This window comes from Rhinoraja longicauda, chromosome 17 (genome assembly GCF_053455715.1).
Source record: "Rhinoraja longicauda isolate Sanriku21f chromosome 17, sRhiLon1.1, whole genome shotgun sequence".
Classification (NCBI taxonomy): domain Eukaryota; kingdom Metazoa; phylum Chordata; class Chondrichthyes; order Rajiformes; family Arhynchobatidae; genus Rhinoraja; species Rhinoraja longicauda.
In genome coordinates this window covers 11,081,860-11,100,917 of record NC_135969.1, presented here as the reverse complement: position 1 = coordinate 11,100,917, position 19,058 = coordinate 11,081,860, and the positions used below count along the sequence as shown (strand labels likewise).

Below are 19,058 nucleotides of genomic sequence, written 5' to 3'. Positions count from 1 at the left end.
TCTTAAAATATGATCTACTACATTTTCCAGCTAACCCAGTAAATTTAGACAGTTGCAAGGCAAGTCAGAATGGAGCATGGGAAATATCACCTAGTGAGCCAGAAGCTGAACAATCAGGATCTCCCAATAGCCAGCTGGTGAATGGGTTGCTGTCTTCCATCAAATGTAGGATAGGTTCCCCTGCAAAATGTACGGCATGTACAAAAAACACTTCATTCTATTTCAACGGTGAAATATTTATCTGTTCAGCCCTTGTAACATAATCGGATATATTGAGTACACAATCAGTGACAGTGCGTGGCTAATTGAAGATCATAGTGTTCTGTGCATTAAACCTGTTACATTTGTTTAATGCAAAGATAGACACAAAAAGCTGGAATAACTCGGCGGGTCAGACAGCATCTCTGGAGAAAAGGAATAGATGATGTTTCGGGTCGAGACCCTTCTGTTTATTGATTGGATCAAAGAACCAGCATAATTCTTATCAGTTGCAAGGAGTTGCAAGTCCAAATGTGCATTTTAAAGTTCAGAAACAATTTAGCTGTCTTACACTTTGAAAAAGTCTGGGCTTCAGTTCATACATGTGAGAACATCATGCAGTTTCAGTATTTCACAGGGCAAATATAGAAAGGGGAAGACTTATTAGGTTCTAAGATAGACACAATCAGCTGGAGTAACTCAGCGGGTCAGGTTGCACCTCTGGAGAAAAGGAGTAAGTGACGTTTCGGGTTGAGACTCTTCAGTCTGAAGAAGGGTCTCGGCCCGAAACGTCGCCTTTCCTTTTCTCCTGAGATGTTGCCTGACCCAGAGTTACTCCAGCTTTTTGTATCTGCCGTGTATAACCAGCATCTGCAGATTCTTCCCACCCATATTAGGTTCTAACCAGAGGAGCAGTATCCACTGCTTGCCAGTAGATAATTCCCAGAGGGTATAACTATTTAAACCTGGAAAACCTTGACTCCACAATGCATAGTGAAAGGCCGGCAGATTTTTGTTTACTATCACAAGTTGCTCAATCAACTCACGCACATTTTAAAATTCAGTTTTATGCGATTCTGGAGTGTCACTGCGATTTTTTTTTTGATTTTTTAAATGCTTATTGTCTAAGCTTATTGTTCACTTAAATTGCAATCCTTTAAAATAGTTTTAAAAAATTAATAAAGGGCTCCACCTTTCCCAAGTCCGATTTGGAGATACAGCGCAGAAACAGGCCCTTTGGCCCACCGAGTCCGCGCTGACCAGCGATCCCCGCCCCTGTACCTTTTCTGTACCGATCTTGTTCTGTACTTGTTGATATCTCGTTTCCCTCTCCCCTGACTCTGTCTGAAGGGTCGCGACCCGAAGTATCATCTATCCCTTTTCTGCAGAGATGCTGCTTGACACCAGCATTTTGTGTCTATCTTCAAAATAAATAATTAGATTGGACTTCTAAACCACATGAATGGTAAATGTGCTAAGCTGGGTGACACTTAACCATCCGGTCATTAATGATATTGGTTTGTATTGAGAGGACATGTTAAAACAGGAGTTTGTACATCGGAAAGAGCCCACCAAACCCCTCCCCCCCCCCCCTCCCCTCACAGCTGATGAATAACAGCAGAGGAAATATGGTGGTTGTTCTCTCTTTAACATCAAATATTCTAACTGCTTATTAAAGGACACAACGTGCTGGAATAACGCAACAGTTCAGGCTGCATCTCTGGAGAACATGGATTGGCAATGTTTTTTCAGCATTTTGTACTCCTCATACATCAGGACAATTGGAGGGCTATCAGAAAACGAGATCTTACTTTAATACCTTCAGAGGATAAATGTTCTGTTTGCTGATAAACAATATGAGACCTGCAGGTCCAGACCACAACTACAAAATAAATTGCCAATGGTATGTAAAACAAGTTTCATACAGAATGACAAGGCCAAGTCGGCTATGAGCGTGGTCAGCTGAGATACAGACGTTTGTTCATTCTGATCAGATGTGCAGTCTTCAGCTATTGCTGTGCATCAGGGAACAGATGAATTGCAAGGACTGGTCAGCATTTGTAGTGTAGGCAGAGTCGCAGGACCATTAGAAACATTGGCTCATTAGTTAAAATATTTATTTGATTTTTGTCTTTAGTTTGGCTTAGTTTAGAGATACAGCATGGAATCAGGCCCTTTGGCCCACCGAGTTTGCCCCGACCAGTGATTCCCGTACACTATCCTACTAGGGGCAATTTACAATTTTACCAAGCCAATTAGCCTACAAACCTGTACGTCTTTGGAGTGTGGGAGGAAACTGGAGAAAACCTACGCAGGTCACGAGGAGAATGTACAAACGCCGTACAGAAAGCACCCGTAGTCAGGATTGAACCCAGGTCCCTGGTGCTGTAAGGCAGCAACTCTGTTGCTGTGCCCACGGTAGTCCTGGAAACAAATTATTTCAAATTACCATTGTACTTGACACTCATGGTTTAATTAAAATAAAAATCACAACTATTTAATTGGACATCAGTTATGAATGTTACATATAAAACCTATTTTATTACACAACCAAGTTAAATTTCTAAAAGTACCACACAATTATGGTGATGTTCATGAAGTTGGTGATCATTGACCTCATTCAAAACCAAACTCCTTTTGAGAATAATCCCTTTTTAATCAATAGATTTATTTATTCAAAAATAATTCCTAACAAAATTTGCTCAGCACATTCATAAATTGAGATCACAAACAACTGTTGGTGAACTATCAGCAGTGCAGATGAGTACAGCACCACACCACAGGTATAAAGAATATAGACAGAATGGATGAGGAGAGGATGCTTCCTGTGGTGGAAGAATCTAGAACCAGAGGACACGGTCTGAGGGTGGTGAATCTGCGGAATTCATTGCCACAGACGGCTATGGAGGCCAAGTCATGGGTATTTTTAAAAACGAGTGTTAGGTTCTTGATTAGTAAGAGGATCAAATGTTACGGGAAGAAGGCAGGAGAACAGGATTGAGAGGGAAAGATAGATCAGCCATGATTGAATAGTAGAATACACTTGATAGGCTCAATTACCTAATTCTGCTCCCTTGTCTTATCGTCTTATACCCTCTGAGATCACTTTGCTTTAATCTAAAATAACTACAATTGTACAGATTTGAACCCAAGCTTCATAATGGCACTTCACAAATCAGGATAGCTTGCCGAATCTGCTTAACATTGGAAGTGTCAAAACTCTCAGAGTAGTGATGCACCTTATCTCATCATCAATACCATCTACTTTTTTAAACGAGTGACCATTTTATGGCCAATTATAATTAGAGCAGTATTGGAACATGTTCAAAATAGGTCAATGCCAGTTCTCAGTCATCCCATCAAGTTCCTTCCTCCACATGGCTTTTTTTAATTCATTCTTTCCCATATCCTATTTATCCCGGATTCTTTTACCTTCATTGACAATCATGTACATTAGCAAATTAACCCGTGAAACATGGGAGGCACGGGGAAACACTTGCAATGGCAGAGAGAACTTGCAAACTCCACACAGTATGTGTCAGAATTGAATCTAGGTCATGGGAGATGCGAAGTAACAACATTAACTGCTACAATACAGTGCATCATCCATCTTGTCTAGAAAAATGATCAAAAGATTGGATGGAAATAAAATGCATCTTTGTTAAAGCCAGGGGGAGGGAGAGACGTACGGTTTCTGCAATGGAAGCAGACTATTATTGAAATACCACCAGTTATCAGGTGTAGTTTGTACAAGCACTAGATCATATACAGAAGATTGTGGCATGTTGAGCACGACTCATAATAGCTGTGGTTGTGTTTGTATTGCCCGTTTCTTAAATATTTCAATACTTATTCATCGCCAATAAATATTGTTGTAGTTTGTGAATATTCATGGTACGCAATCCAAGAGAACACACTAGAAGCTGCTCTAACAGCATCAGTGTGCCGTTTAAACGGAAAATGAAACAGATAACAATCATGGCTGGAGACAAGGGTTTAAGAAGGGCAAGAATGAACATGATATATTGCACATCGCCAGAGGTACAGATCCTGAGGATTTTGGAAGTGCAAGCAAAGCATCCAACTGTCCTTTTATTCACTGTCAGTAACAGGCTTTACAATCGACACTCAGACCATTAATACTGAATGCTCTACATTGAAACAGCATTGCATTTCTGTAGCAACTGACTGGTGTTAAATTGCTTAAGGATGTCCTAAGGATGTGAGATGCTATGCAGATACAAGATTTAAATGTGTAAGCAAGTTAGGAATTTCAATATCAGTTCAGCACAAACTCCTTCACATTTGAAACAGAAAAGTGCACTTCAGCTACAATGGATTAATGGCACCAGTTGCTCAAAACTGGCATCCAATCTTGGTAAACATTACAAAACATTGAGCATCTCCGGTGCAGCGTATTTTTAATTCCCTCTGAAGAGCACATACAATACTGGCAGTGTGATGGCAAATGCAGCCGATGTCAGCACTGTGTTATATACAGTGCTTGCTCTGATATGGGATTCCAGTCTCTTCTCCGTCTCTGCTAACCCAACAATCATATCCTCTGTTGCTAGAGTCTGCCAATCTTGCATCATTCCCGAAGACGCCGCTTGCGAAGGCTTGGCCTGAGTGACTAATTTCACTGTCTTGATGTCAGAAGCCACTTGCCCAAGCGATGTCTGTAGACTTTTTAACTTTTGTTCCAGCCCTACTAATGCTGCATTGGTCTGCTTCAATGAAGTCGCTTGTTCTTTCACAGAAATCAAGAAAGGATCCAGTTTCAAAGTAGGTTCAGATTTTCCCATTTTAATGGCGACCGCTTTCCCTGCTTGTTGCACTGCACCTTCCTGGAGCACCAGTTCCTTCATTTTGTTTACTAGTACATTGAGCTCCTTATTTTGGATTTGGTGCATGGAGGCCTGCTCTTTAAGGGCTTCCTGCAAGTTAATAGGCCCTTTCTGTGCCTCAAGAAGCAATGTCTTCAGCTCCTGCAGCCGAACTCTGTTGATGTAAGTCGATCCCAGAACTCCAATTACAGCTCCCAACACGGACCCCACCAGAGACCAGTTTTTTGTTCTCTCTGCTCTGGTCCGCTCTTTCTCGTGGCTTTCCCTCACAGCCGCTGAGAAGAGAGCAAAGGTCTCACGTTCAAGCTCCTCTGCAGCTTCGTATGCTGTTCGATGGCGCCTCTCATCCTGATTTCAGGATAGAAAACAAAATTAAACGCAAACTTACATTTTATTTTCTCACCCTTTTAGTTTTGTTTAGAGATACAGCATGGAATCAGGCCCTTGGGCCCCATGTTATCCCACTTTCTCATCTACACAGTGGGGGCAACATAGAGGTCAATTAACCTACAAACTCACATGTCTTTGGGACGGAAAAGCACAGATAGCACCGAGCAGGTGGAGCAGACAAGAACAGGCAATTGCAAAGAGAAATGAGAAGTGTGCAAAGCCGTAGGAAATTGTGGATGACATGACAGTGTTGATGATATCCATCTTCACTGGTACATTTTGTTGGCTGTTACATTACATTCACTTTCTAACAAAAAGATGTACAGAAAATCTATGCAACCTCAAAAAAATCTTATCTCCCCACTTCCATGATATTTTTCCTACTCATTCCAATCAATTTCAAGGTTGGAAGGATGAATAACCTGATCCCAACTACATCATCCCAAATAACCAATGTAATGAAGGACTGCCACATAGATTTATTCCAAGTACATCAGCAAACTATCTGGAGGACAAACCTATTCATAATTTAATTTTAGAAACATACTTTTGCACTTATTTCAGTTCCAATTATCCTTCACCAAAACACCAGCGTCCAATTAATAAGCGTCAAGTAAAATGGCAAAAATAGGTTTCCTCACTTGAAGCAGTTTATGTTCCTGAGTGGCCAACTCTAGATAGTGACTGTCCTCCCGAGAGACTCTGTCCAATTTATCCCGAACCTCCTTCAGTTTCAAATGCTGGGCTTCAACGGTTTCCTGGCTTTGTCGAACAACACCACGAGCAACCATGAACGCTTTCTCTGCCTACGAGGAACAACATGTGTGTCAATTATTCACTTCAACAAAAAAAAATGGCGTCCAATACATTGAACTAATAAAGACACTACGTAAACAGCTGGCATGTATAATGATTTATATTTACATGTGCTCTCTAGATCACATAACATCTCAGTGTTGTGAACCAAATTCGACAGAAAGCAACTAGAGGTGACGTTAGTTTAGTTTATTATTGTCATGACAAGTTTGGACAGTATAGAAACATAGAAAATAGGTGCAGGAGTAGGCCATTCGGCCCTTCGAGCCTGCACCGCCATTCAATATGATCATGGCTGATCATCCAGCTCAGTAGCCTGTACCTGCCTTCTCTCCATACCCCCTGATCCCTTTAGCAAAAAGGGCCACATCTAACTCCCTCTTAAATATAGCCAATGAACTGGCCTCAACTACCTTCTGTGGCAGAGAATTCCACAGACTCACCACTCTCTGTGTGAAGAAATGTTTTCTCATCTCGGTCCTAAAAGACTTCCCCCTTATCCTTAAGCTGTGACCCCTGGTTCTGGACTCCCCCAACATCGGGAACAATCTTCCCGCATCTAGCCTCTCCAACCCCTTAAGAATTTTATATGTTTCTATAAGATCCCCCCTCAGTCTTCTAAATTCCAGCGAGTACAAGCCCAGTCTATCCAGTCTTTCCTCATATGCAAGTCCCGCCATCCCAGGGATTAATCTGGTGAACCTTCTCTATACTCCCTCTAAGGCAAGAACGTCTTTCCTCAGGTTAGGAGACCAAAACTGCACACAATACTCCAGGTGCGGTCTCACCAAGGCCCTGTACAACTGCAGCAGAACCTCCCTGCTCCTAAACTCAAATCCTCTTGCTATGAATGCCAACATACCATTCGCTTTCTTCACTGCCTGCTGCACCTGCATGCTTGCTTTCAATGATTGGTGCACCATGACACCCAGGTCACGTTGCATCTCCCCTTCTCCCAATCGGTCACCATTCAGGTAATACTCTGCTTTCCTGTTCTTACCGCCAAAGTGGATAACCTCACATTTATCCACATTATATTGCATCTGCCATGCATTTGCCCACTCGCCTAACCTATCCAAGTCACTCTGCAGCCTCCTAGCATCCTCCTCGCAGCTAACACTGCCACCCAGCTTCGTGTCATCCGCAAACTTAGAGATGTTGCATTCAATTCCCTCGTCCAAATCATTAATATACACTGTAAATAACTGGGGTCCCAGCACTGAGCCTTGCGGTACCCCACTAGTCACTGCCTGCCATTCCGAAAAGGACCCGTTTATTCCTACTCTTTGCTTCCTGTCCGCCAACCAATTTTCTATCCACCTCAAAACTGAACCCTCAATACCGTGTGCTTTAAGTTTGTACACCAATCTCCTATGTGGGACCTTGTCGAAGGCCTTCTGAAAGTCCAGATATAACACATCGACTGGTTCTCCCTTATCCACTCTACTAGTTACATCCTCGAAAAATTCTATAAGATTCGTCAGACATGATTTGCCTTTGGTAAATCCATGCTGACTTTGTCCGATGATTTCACCACTTTCCAAATGTGATGCTATCACATCTTTAATAACTGACTCTAGCATTTTCCCCACTACCGATGTTAGGCTAACTGGTCTATAATTCCCCGTTTTCTCTCTCCCTCCCTTTTTAAAAAGTGGGGTTACATTAGCTACCCTCCAGTCCTCAGGAACTACTCCAGAATCTAAAGAGTTTTGAAAAATTATCACTAATGCATCCACTATTTCTGAGGCTACTTCCTTAAGCACTCTGGGATGCAGCCTATCTGGCCCTGGGGATTTATCTGCCTTTAATCCATTTAATTTACCCAACACCACTTCCCGACTAACCTCGATTTCCCTCAGTTCCTCCATCTCATTAGACCACCGGTCCCCCGCTATTTCCGGCAGACGGTTTATGTCTTCCTTAGTGAAGACAGAACCAAAGTATTTGTTCAATTGGTCTGCCATCTCCTTGTTCCCTATGATCAATTCACCTGTTTCCGACTGCAAGGGACCTACATTTGCCTTAACTAATCTTTTTCTCTTGACATATCTATAAAAGCTTTTGCAGTCTGTTTTTATGTTCCTTGCCAGTTTTCCCTCATAGTCTATTTTCCCTTTCCTAATTAAGCCCTTTGTCCTCCTCTGCTGGACTCTGAATTTCTCCCAGTCCTCTGGTATGCTACTTTTTCTGGCTAATCTGTATGCTTCATCTTTTGTTTTAATACTATCCTTGATTTCCCTTGTTAGCCACGGATGCACTACCTTTCCTGGTTTGTTCTTTTGCCAAACTGGGATGAATACTTGTTGTAGTTCATCCATGCGACCTTTAAATGCCTTCCATTGCATGTCCACCGTCAACCCTTTCAGCATCAATCGCCAGTCTATCTTGGACAATTCACGCCTCATACCCTCAAAGTTACCTTTCTTTAAGTTCAGAACACTTGTTTCTGAATCGACTTTGTCACTCTCCATCCTAATGAAGAACTCTACCATATTATGATCACTCTTGCCCAAGGGGCCTCGCACAGCCAGACTGCTAACTAACCCTTCCTCATTACTCAATACCCAGTCTAGAATGGCCTGTTCTCTCGTTGGTTCCTCGACATGTTGGTTTAGAAAACCATCTCTCAAACATTCCAAGAAAACCTCTTCCTCAGCACCCCTGCCAGTTTGGTTCACCCAATATCATATCATATCATATCATATAAATACAGCCGGAAACAGGCCTTTTCGGCCCACCAAGTCCGTGCCGCCCAGCGATCCCCGTACATTAACACCATCCTACACCCACTAGGGACAATTTTTACATTTACCCAGCCAATTAACCTACATACCTGTACGTCTTTGGAGTGTGGGAGGAAACCGAAGATCTCGGAGAAAACCCACGCAGGTCACGGGGAGAACGTACAAACTCCTTACAGTGCAGCACCTGTAGTCAGGATCGAACCTGAGTCTCCGGCGCTGCATTCGCTGTAAAGCAGCAACTCTACCGCTGCGCTACCGTGCCGCCCAAATCTATATGTAGATTGAAGTCACCCATTATAACTGCTGCACCTTTAGTGCATGCATTTCTAATTTCCTGCTTGATGCCATCCCCAACCTCACTACTGCTGTTAGGTGGCCTGTACACAACTCCCACTAGCGTTTTCTGCCCCTTAGTGTTTCGTAGCTCTACCCATATCGATTCCACTTCCTCCAAGCTAATATCCTTCCTTTCCACTGCTTTAATCTCCTGCCTAACCAGTAACGCTACCCCACCTCCTTTTCCTTTCTGTCTATCCCGCCTGAATATAGAATATCCCTGGATGTTGAGCTCCCAGCCTTGGTCACCCTGGAGCCATGTCTCCGTAATCCCAACTATATCATAATCATTAATAACTATCTCCACATTTAATTCATCCACCTTATTACGTATACTCCTTGCATTGAGACACAAAGCCATCAGGCTTGTTTTTACAACTCTCTTACCCCTTATACAATTATGTTGAAAAGTGGCCCTTTTTGATTTTTGCCCTGGATTTGTCTGCCTACCACTTTTACTTTTCACCTTGCTACCTGTTGCTTCTACCCTCATTTTACACCCCTCTGTCTCTCTGCTCCTGCTCCCATCCCCCTGCCACATTAGTTTAAATCCTCCCCGACAGCACTAGCAAACACTCCCCCTAGGACATTGGTTCCATTCCAGCTCAGGTGCAGACCGTCCTGTTTGTACTGGTCCCACCTCTCCCAGAACTGGTTCCAATGTCCTAAAAATTTGAATCCCTCCCCCTTGCACCATTTTTCAAGCCACGTATTCATCTGAAATATCCTCCTCTTCCTACTCTGACTAGCACGTGGCACTGGTAGTAATCCAGAGATTATTACCTTTGAGGTCCTAATTTTTAGTTTATCTCCTAGCTCTCTAAATTCACCTTGTAGGACCTCATCCCGTTTTTTACCTAAATCGTTGGTGCCAACGTGCACCACGACAACTGGCTGCTCACCCTCCCCTTCAGAATCTTCTGCAGCCGCTCAGAGATATCCCTGACCCTTGCACCAGGGAGGCAACATACCATCCTGGAGTCTCGTTTGCGGCCGCAGAAACGCCTATCTATTCCCCTTACAATTGAATCCCCTATCACTATAGCCCTTCCACTCTTTTTCCTCCCCTCTTTTGCCGCAGAGCCACCCACGGTGCCATGAACTTGGCTGCTGCTGCCTTCCCCTGATGAGCCATCTCCCCCAACAATATCCAAAATGGCATATCTGTTTAGGAGGGAGATGACCGCAGGGGACTCCTGCACTACCTGCCTACTGCTACGCTGGCTAGTGGCCACCCGTTTCCTTTCTGTCCGCTTATCTTTTACCTGTGGTGTGGCCAACTCACTATACGTGCTATCCACGCCCTTCTCAGCATCGTGGATGCTCCAGAATGAGTCCAACCGCAGCTTCAACCGTTCAATGCGGTTTGCCAGGAGCTGCAGCTGGACACACTTCCTGCACACGTAGTCATCAGGGACACCGACAATATCCCTGATCTCCCACATGTTGCAAGATAAGCACTCCACGGGGCCGATCTCATCTGACATGTCTTACCCCCAAATTAAATCAAATCCCTCTTAATCCTTTAAACTGTACCTTTACTAAAAAGCACTGAACCCTTAACTCACTGAACCCTTAACTCACTGAACCCTTAACTAAAAGTACGAACAAAAACCAGAATTCCTCTAGTCCGCTTCCACCAATCAGCAGCTTCCTCCAGAACACTTCTTTTGAAGTGTGAGGGAACGTTTTTATCGTGCTCCAACCGCCTCCAACCGTTTCTGGGCCTCTGGGTGAACAAAGCCCCACGCTGGGTTTTGAACTGACTTTTGTAGGGCTTTCTACGATGAGGATGTGGTCAGCATCTTTGACTTCCATTACCAAAGATTTTCCCATCATCAACATGATTAAAAAGGATTTAAAATAATTAAGGTGTATCTGAAGTGTAAACATTTCTATACAGGTGTTCCTTGACTTGCTGACCAGTGGTCTTTTGAAATACATTAATATCAGATCCATTTTTATTTCTACATTCACCATGTAAACTGGAGGTTCGGATGTCTGCACATTTATTCATTGGAGTAGAACATTCACTGGATCTCGGACTCGTCCTCATCCCCTGCCGTCTCGCCACTTCAGCCCACTGCAACCTTGAGTCAGCCAGAGACAGCACATTACCTCATTGACATTCAGCTGTGCCTCTTGAACTTCTTTCAATCCAACAAACTCTTCATAGTTTTCCCACAAGGTGTTTGCTGTGGCTCGAATGTGTTTGATAGTCTTTTCGCTTAAATTCTTGCCCAGCTCTACCCATCTCAGGTGTACAGCATCTTTGCCTGCAGTCAGAGTCTTGCTGACAGTTTTCTGCGAAGCCTGGGAACAGTAAAGGCGCACTCGGAGACTATTAGTTCTTGCGATTTGGAAGCAATAAACACGAGAGCACATCATGCCAATTGGCCCCCTCTTCATCGTGGTGTCCACTCCAAAAACAATGTTCATTCAGTCAATAAATAACCTGAGAATACATTGACAAAGACAGCTTAGAAAATTCACAACGGCAATTTTAATTTGAAATAAACTTTCAATTTTTCATTCACAGGAAGTAGGCTCATGCAGGCAAGCAATTTCATTGCTTGGTCAAGCAAGACTATCTCTAATTGCCACCAAATGTAGCTGTCAGTTGGATGGTTTATGATTAAGAGTCAGCAACACTGATGTGGGGACAAAAGGTACTTCCGAGTTTGGAATCTTGAGCAAAATACAAAGTGCTAGCAGAACTCATCGGGTCAGGCAACATCTGTGAAGGAAATTGATAGACAACGTTTTAGGTTAGGATCCATCTTGAGACTGAGAAAGCTGGAAAGGAGAGATGGGGTCGAAACAAAGCCTGGAAAGTGATAGGTGGGTACAAGTGGGGAGAGGTTTGATTGGCAGATGGGCAGAGTAAGTGACAAAACCCAGAGGTGAAAAGGAGATAAAGGGCATCAGAAAAGGAGAGAAGTGGAATTAAATGTAAAGCCAGAGGGAGTTATGTAGGCTGTGTGGCTGGAGTCACGGAGGCCTGACCAAGGAAATGAAATACATTTCCTTCCCTATAAGACAGCCATCATGTTTAGTTTAGAGATACAGCATGGAAACAGGCCCTTCGGCCCACCAAATTCATACTAGAGGTGGCTCTAGAAATAGTGGACGCATTGGTGATCATTTTCCAATGTTCAATAGATTCAGGATCAGTTCCTGTAGATTGGAGGATAGCTAATGTTATCCCACTTTTCAAGAAAAGAGCGAGAGAGAAAACAGGGAATTACAGACCAGTTAGCCTGACATCGGTGGTGGGGAAGATGGTGCAGACAATTATTAAAGAGGTAATAACGGTGCATTAGGATAGCAGTAAAAGGATAAGTCCAAGTTAGCATGGATTTATGAAAGGGAAATCGTGCATGACTAATATTCTGGAATTTTTTGAGGATGTGACAAGTAAAATGGATGAAGGGGAGCCAGTGGATGTGGTGTATCTAGACTTTCAGAAAGCCTTTGATAAGGTCCCACAAGGGAGATTGGTGAGCAAAATCAGAGCACATGGTATTGGGGGTAGGGTGTTGGCATGGATAGGGAATTGGTTGGCAGACAGGAAGCAAAGAGTAGGAGTAAAAGGGTCCTTTTCAGAATAGCAGGCAGTGGCCAGTGGAGTGCCGCAAGGCTCGGTGTTGGGGCCGCAACTATTTACCATATATATTAATGATTTGGATGAAGGAATGAGAAGTAACACTAGCAAGTTTGTGGATGACACAAAGCTGGGTGGCAGTGTGAACTGCGAAGAGGATGTTAGGAGGTTGCAGGGTGACCTGGACAGGTTGAGTGAGTGGGCAGATGCATTATAATGTAGATAAATGTGAGGTTATCCACTTTGGTGGCAAAAAGGAGGCAGATTATTATCTCAATGGTGTCAGGTTAGGTCAAGGGGAAGTGCAGCGAGACCTGGGTGTCCTTCTACACCAGTCACTGAAAGTTGGCGTGCAGGTACAGCAGGCAGTGAAGAAAGGTAATGGCATGTTGGCCTTCATAATGAGAGGAGTTCAGTATAGGAGTAAACAGGTTCTTCTGCAGTTGTATAGGGCCCTGGTAAGATCACATCTGGAGTATTGTGTACAGTTTTGGTCTCTTAATTTGAGGAAGGACATCTTTGTAATTCAGGCAGTGCAGCGTAGGTTCACGAGATTGATCCCTGGGATGACGGGACTGTCATATGAGGAAATATTGAAAAGACTAGGCTTGTATTCACTGGAGTTTAGAAGGATGAGAGGGTATCTTATAGAGACATATAAAGTTGCAGGAAAAATGTTCCCAATGTTGGAGGAGTCCAGAACCAGGGGCCACAGTCTTAGAATAAAGGGGAGGCCATTTAAAACTGAGGTGAGAAGGAACTTTTTCACCCAGAGAGTTGTGAATTTGTGGAATTCTCTGTCACAGAGGGCAGTGGAAGCCAAGTCACTGGATGAATTTAAGAGATTTAGATAGAGCTCGGGGGGGGGGGGCTAATGGAATCAAGTGATATGGGGAGAAGTTGGGCACAGGTCACTGATTGTGGATGATCAGCCGTGATCACAATGAATGGCAGTGCTGGATTGAAGGGCCGAATGGCCTCCTCCTGCCCCTATTTTCCATGTTTCTATGACCATCGATCACCCATTTACACAAGTTCTATATTATCCCATTGTGTCATCCACTGCCTACATACCAGGGGTAAATTAGAGACACCAATTAACTCACAACCCAACACCTCTTAAGTATGTGGGAAGAAACCGGAGCACTCGTAATCCACGTGGTCACAGGGAGAACGTGCAAACTTCACACAGAGGGGACTCGAGTTCAGGATCGAACCTGGGTCTCTGGCATTCTGAGGCAGCGGTTCTACTGCTGTACCACTGTACTGCATAACCGATAATAGCCATTTTCAGATTTAATTAACTGGAGCTTAAAATCCTGTTGATCGGGTAATATCTGAACGGGCCTCAAAATCGTAGTCCAAACTTCTGGATCACTAGTAGTAAACACGAGCAATGCCACATCCCAATAGCAAAAGAAGTTCTCCAACACGAGCACTGCACCTTCCAAATGCCTTATCTTTTCAATTAGCCGCAATGACACATCAAGAATTTAATTGTTCTGTTTGGGACGTATGACAATAAAACATTATTGATAGTACCACATTCAACAATTGCATATATTTATAATAAATACAGCTATGACATTGACTGTTTTGATTATAATCCTCATAGCCATTGACAGCTGTAGTCTAAATTATGTGCTGGTACTCACCCCCCACCCCATCTCCCCCCATACCCAATGACCATCTGCACTCCATCCTAATACACCATGGCAGCAATTACTTCAACCCACACCCTCCATACATCATACATCTCTCAGTTTGAATGATATTTTTTTCTCTCCCTCCACTGCAAGGAGAATGATTCACTGGATAGAGTGGACATGGAGAGGATGTTTCCACTGGTGGGAGAGTCTAGGACCAGAGGTCATAGCCTCAGAATAAAACGACATACCTTTAGAAAGGAGATGAGGAGGAATTTCTCTCGTCGGAGGGTGGTGATTCTGTGGAATTCATTGCCACAGAAGGCTGTGGAGGCCAAATCAGTCCATATTTGTAAGACAGAGATAGATAGATTCTTGATTCGGGGTTATGGGGAAGAAATGAGAAGATGGGATTGAGAAGGAAAGATAGATCAGCCATGACTGAATGGCGGAGTAGACACATAGAAAGATAGAAAACAGGTGCAGGAGTAGATCGGCCGTCCGAGCCACCACCGCCATTCAATATGATCATGGCTGATCATCCAAAATCAGTACCCTGGTCCGGCTTTCCCCCCCATATCCCTTGATTCCCTTAGCCCCAAGAGCTAAATCTAACTCTCTCATGAAAACTCGACGTGCTGAATCTGCAGGCATGATTTATGAACGTGTATGCTTACTATTAAGTCAAACCAACAACGGCAGCTTCTTCTCAGCTTGAATCCGGCGGGGAGATTGTTGCAGGGCCCATCGCACTACTGCACCTTGTACTGGGTGACCTTTGATGGACGCAAAGACAGTGCTGAGAGTCGCTCAGCATCTCTGGAGAACATTGCTGGGCGGTGACCCTGTCCTGATCCGCCCCCACGCACTCTGATCCCTCACCTTGGTGACGGCTCCCGGCAACCGCCTTCAACGGCCGGAGATTTATCCCTCTCTCTCACTCCCTCTCTCTTTCACTCTCTCACACTCTCTTTCTTTCACCCTCCCTCTTTCACTCTCTTTCTTTCACCCTCCCTCTTTCACTCTCTCCCTCTTTCACTCTCTCTCTGCCTCACTCACTCACTCACTCTCTCTCTCTCTCTCTCTCTCTCTCTCTCTCTCCCCCCCTCCCTCCCTCCGGTGGAGGCTCCGCCCCCCGTGCGCGTCTCTCCGCCGCAGCTCCTCCATTCCCGAGACACCGATTCGCCCAATTCAACCCCTCCCTCCCTCCCCCCCTAAACACACCGGGCCTCCACACACACTCTCCCTGACCGCACCTCAACATTTCCACTCTCTCCATTTCCACTCGGATTCCCTTCAGTGTTTTATTCGAAGGAAGGAACAGTCTCGAAAGTGCTGGCGTCGGACCGGCGGCCTCCTTTACCCCGCGCCGCCTCTCCTCCGTTTCCCCGCCCGCAGATTCGCGCCTTTCATTCATTCCGCGGATTCGGAAAGCGGCGAGATATCGGGATCGGCGGGGCCGGACAGCGAACGCGGCGGGGCGCCGGTCATTTTGTGTGCAGGGTTGGCGCGGGTACGTTTGGCCCACGGGGAGTAGTTGGCGGCGGAGTGCGGGCCGTGGCGAATGTGCGGGGCGCTGGACGCGGGGGCAGCGGCTGGTGGAGGAGGCGCCAGGCTTTGTTCCATCTGGAGGCTCCGCTCACAGTCAGGAGAAGCCCAGTGTGTGAAGCCTAGTGTGGAGAAACCCAAAGCAAGGAGGAGCCCAGAGTAAGGAGCCCAGTGAAGCCCAGTGTAAGGAGAAGCCCAGGGTGAGGTGAAGCCCAGAGTGGGGAGAAGACAAGAGTGAGGAGAAGCCCAGTGTAAGGAGGAGCCCAGGGTGAGGTAAAGCCCAGTGTGAGGAGAAGCCCAGAGTAAGGAGAAGCCCAGTGTAAGGAGGAGCCCAGGGTGAGGTGAAGCACAGAGTAAGGAGCCCAGTGTGAAGCCTAGTGTGGAGAAACCCAGAGTAAGGAGCCCAGTGTGTGAAGCCCAGAATAAGAAGCCCGGTGAAGCCCAGTGTGTGAAGCCCAGAGTAAGGAGAAGCCCAGTGTGTGAAGCCCAGAGTAAGGAGAAGCCCAGTGTGTGGAGAAGCCCAGTGTGTGGAGAAGCCCAGAGCAAGGAGAAGCCCAGTGTGTGGAGAAGCCCAGAGTGTGGAGAAGCCTAGAGCCTAGTGAGAAGAAGCCTAGAGCCCAGTGAGGAGAACCCCAGAGGTCAGCGTGAGGACCCCAGAGTAAGGAGAAGCCTAGTGTGTGGAGAAGCCCAGAGTAAGGAGAAGCCCAGAGCCCAGCGTGAGAAGCCCAGAGTAAGAACCCCAGTGTGAGGAGAAGCCCAGAGTAAGAAGGCCAGAGCTCAGCGTGAGGAGAAGCCCAGAGTGAGCTGAGAGAAGCCCAGCGTGAGAAGCCCAGAGTGTGGAAAAGCCCAGCGCCCAGAGTGTGAACCCCAGAGTGAGGGGCTGGGAGAGGCACAAGCTGTGTGTGTTTGTATGTGAGGGGGAGGTTTGTGTGTGGGGTGCAGGCTGAGTGAGGGGAGCAGTTCTACACTGTGTGGGAGGGGAAGCCCAAAGCCCACTGTGAGGAGCGCAGACTGTGTGTGAGTGGAGGGGGAGAAGCCCAGAGTGAGAGGCGCAGGCTGTGTGTGAGGGGAGCAGATCTACACTGTGTGTGGAGGGGGAGAAGCCCTTTGCCAACAGCGAGGGGCTGGGAGAAGTACAGGCTGTGTGAGGGGGAGAAGCCTGTAGCCCACAGTAAAGGGCAGCTGTACACTGTGTGAGGGGGAAAAGCCTTTTGCCAACAGTGAGGGGCAGGGAGAGGCGCAGGCTGTGTGTGGAGGGCAGGTCTGCATTGTGTGTGTGCGTGTGGGGAAGATTTCTTCCTAAACCCTGCCTCCCCTCCCCGCTGTAGGGCAGCAGCTGAGTGAGGCATTTTTGGGGGGGGTTGCCCGTTGGAGAGATGCTGTTATGGAGCTCTCAGCCTGATCTCATCACCTCCACTAACTGACTGACTGTGATGGGCCTGATCTGCAGTAGAACCCCACAGCCCCCCTCAACTAACCACCCGCACACACACCATCACCCATCTACACTGTCTGCACTGTCACCACCACAGGAGCACCACAGAAATGATCCACACGCCTAACTTGGTAATATCCTTTTGTGTATTTTATTTTTTAAGTTCTATTAAATGTTTGGGTATGTCTACTCCAGTTATAAATGTTTAATATAAAAGCTTCTGAGGCACATGCCATAATTAAATTTAAACAAGGCAACAAATTAGTCTGATTGATTTTACTGTATAACTGATGTTTGACACTTGTTACTAAGTATTAAAGATAATGGTCTATCTAAGATAATTGCAATTGCAGTTATTAGGGAGATAATTGCAGAAATATCTTGCTAAATGGCCTAAATGGTTGCTGTTGTTTTGCCAAGCATCTAATTTGGAGTATTTTTTTTCTTTTCTCCCCCACCCACCCCCTCTGTTTTGTTCATGAAAGCCGAATGATATTTGAAGTGTCATCGGAAAGGCTGACTCTATGGTATGTTTGAGAGATGGAATTAAATTATCTTTCTTATCATTCTAAGTATGTAAATTGAGTTGTGATATTCTTGTATCCTGTCAGTACAGGCATAAAATATTGAAATATCTGTCTGGTGCTGCTGTGTGCAAAAACATTAGATCAATGGTTGCGAAGATGTCTGCTGTAACTGCTACATAACTTTAGAGGAGATGACCACATGAGTGGTCTGTGCACAGCTTTGGAATTGATATACTCACAACTTGCACAAGTTCTCACAATCTGCATGTGAGGGCTTCCATTTGTTGTGCCTATGTGATCACGGGGTTTGTATAGTACTGGATAGTATCTGTCTTTAACAAGTTTGCTCTGGGAAACAGAGGCATGCATACATCTTTTTCAAAGTTGCATATTGATCAATAGCAGTTCTGCGGTGTTGCTCACTGGGACTTTGTGATCTTTTTGTGATCCCGGCTGCACAGTCAATCTGTCTTGGCCATTACTCACGTGCTTTAAAATTGCGTTTTTGATATAATTGGAAACTATATGTTCAAATCCTCTAATAGCTGAACAACTCCTCCCCTCAAGGGGAATGTCAGGAGAGCCAACTGGAAATTAATGGATGCCTTATTAGGTTTTTGTATGCTGGTTTAAAATTATTCTGTCATAATGTATGTTGGGTAATGTATAATATCTGTAATCTAATAATCATAAATGACATTAGGGAATATAGTTTACTTTATTAATCATTCGTCCACAGGGCCTTTTTGCATTCTTGTTTACAAAGCAAGAGCTTTAGCTGCCTTCTACCATTATTCTTAGTTCTATCATTGAAAATAGCCAACATTACTTGTGCAATTTTTCCATCATGATATCTTTCATTTTTCGTATCTAATTCATTGATCCTTGCAATGAAATGGAAAACCATACTTTCAAAAGGAGATCCATTTATTTTTTGTCTTTATATGTTTCAATCACCATTGGGTTGCTCCAATGTATTCCTTTGTACTTCCGACTTTGCGTAACATTTTAAAATTGAACTCCGCCAAAACTCTGGTAAGCTACCTGGGTCCAGGTGAAGGTAGACACAAAATACAGGAGTAACTCAGCGAGCCAGGTAGCATCTCTGGAGAGAAGGAATGGGTGATGTTTCAGGGTCTCGAGCCAAAACGTTACCAATTCCTTTTGATGAAGGGGAGCCAGT

The 19,058-nt window shown here is 44.9% G+C and overlaps 2 protein-coding genes across 10 annotated transcripts in view; one reads left to right on the top strand and one right to left on the bottom strand.

Moving 5' to 3' along the window:
- Positions 1-2,449: 2,449 nt before the first annotated feature.
- Positions 2,450-15,424, bottom strand: ccdc51 (coiled-coil domain containing 51). Its single transcript, XM_078414111.1, has 4 exons — positions 15,043-15,424; positions 11,234-11,570; positions 5,858-6,022; positions 2,450-5,174 (listed from the first exon to the last, which is right to left on the bottom strand). The coding sequence occupies exons 2-4, from the start codon at positions 11,552-11,554 to the stop codon at positions 4,401-4,403; spliced, it is 1,260 nt and encodes a 419-aa protein (XP_078270237.1). The 5' UTR covers positions 11,555-11,570; positions 15,043-15,424; the 3' UTR covers positions 2,450-4,400.
- A 534-nt stretch (positions 15,425-15,958) lies between these two features.
- LOC144601748 (peregrin-like) overlaps positions 15,959-19,058 on the top strand; it is a 49,654-nt gene continuing 46,554 nt past the window's right edge. For 6 of the 9 annotated variants that reach the window (XR_013548363.1, XM_078414102.1, XM_078414109.1 and 3 more), the window contains exons 1-2: positions 15,959-17,479; positions 17,834-17,875. Coding sequence is in view for 7 of the 9 variants with exons in the window: in XM_078414102.1 (XP_078270228.1) it covers positions 17,838-17,875 (38 nt within the window). In the remaining 2 variants the exon portion in view is untranslated. The remainder of the gene's footprint in view (positions 17,480-17,833; positions 17,876-19,058) is intronic. The other 3 variants (XM_078414105.1, XM_078414103.1, XM_078414108.1) reach the window with 3 other exon arrangements.

Excerpts from the sequence above, each read along its gene's own strand:
- ccdc51 (XM_078414111.1), bottom strand. The coding sequence starts at position 11,554 with ATGAACATTGTTTTTGGAGTGGACACCACGATGAAGAGGGGGCCAATT. Across the intron at positions 6,023-11,233 it reads CACAGCTGAATGTCAATGAG|GCAGAGAAAGCGTTCATGGT; the intron begins GTAATGTGCTGT and ends TGTTCCTCGTAG. Across the intron at positions 5,175-5,857 it reads AGGAACATAAACTGCTTCAA|GATGAGAGGCGCCATCGAAC; the intron begins GTGAGGAAACCT and ends TCCTGAAATCAG.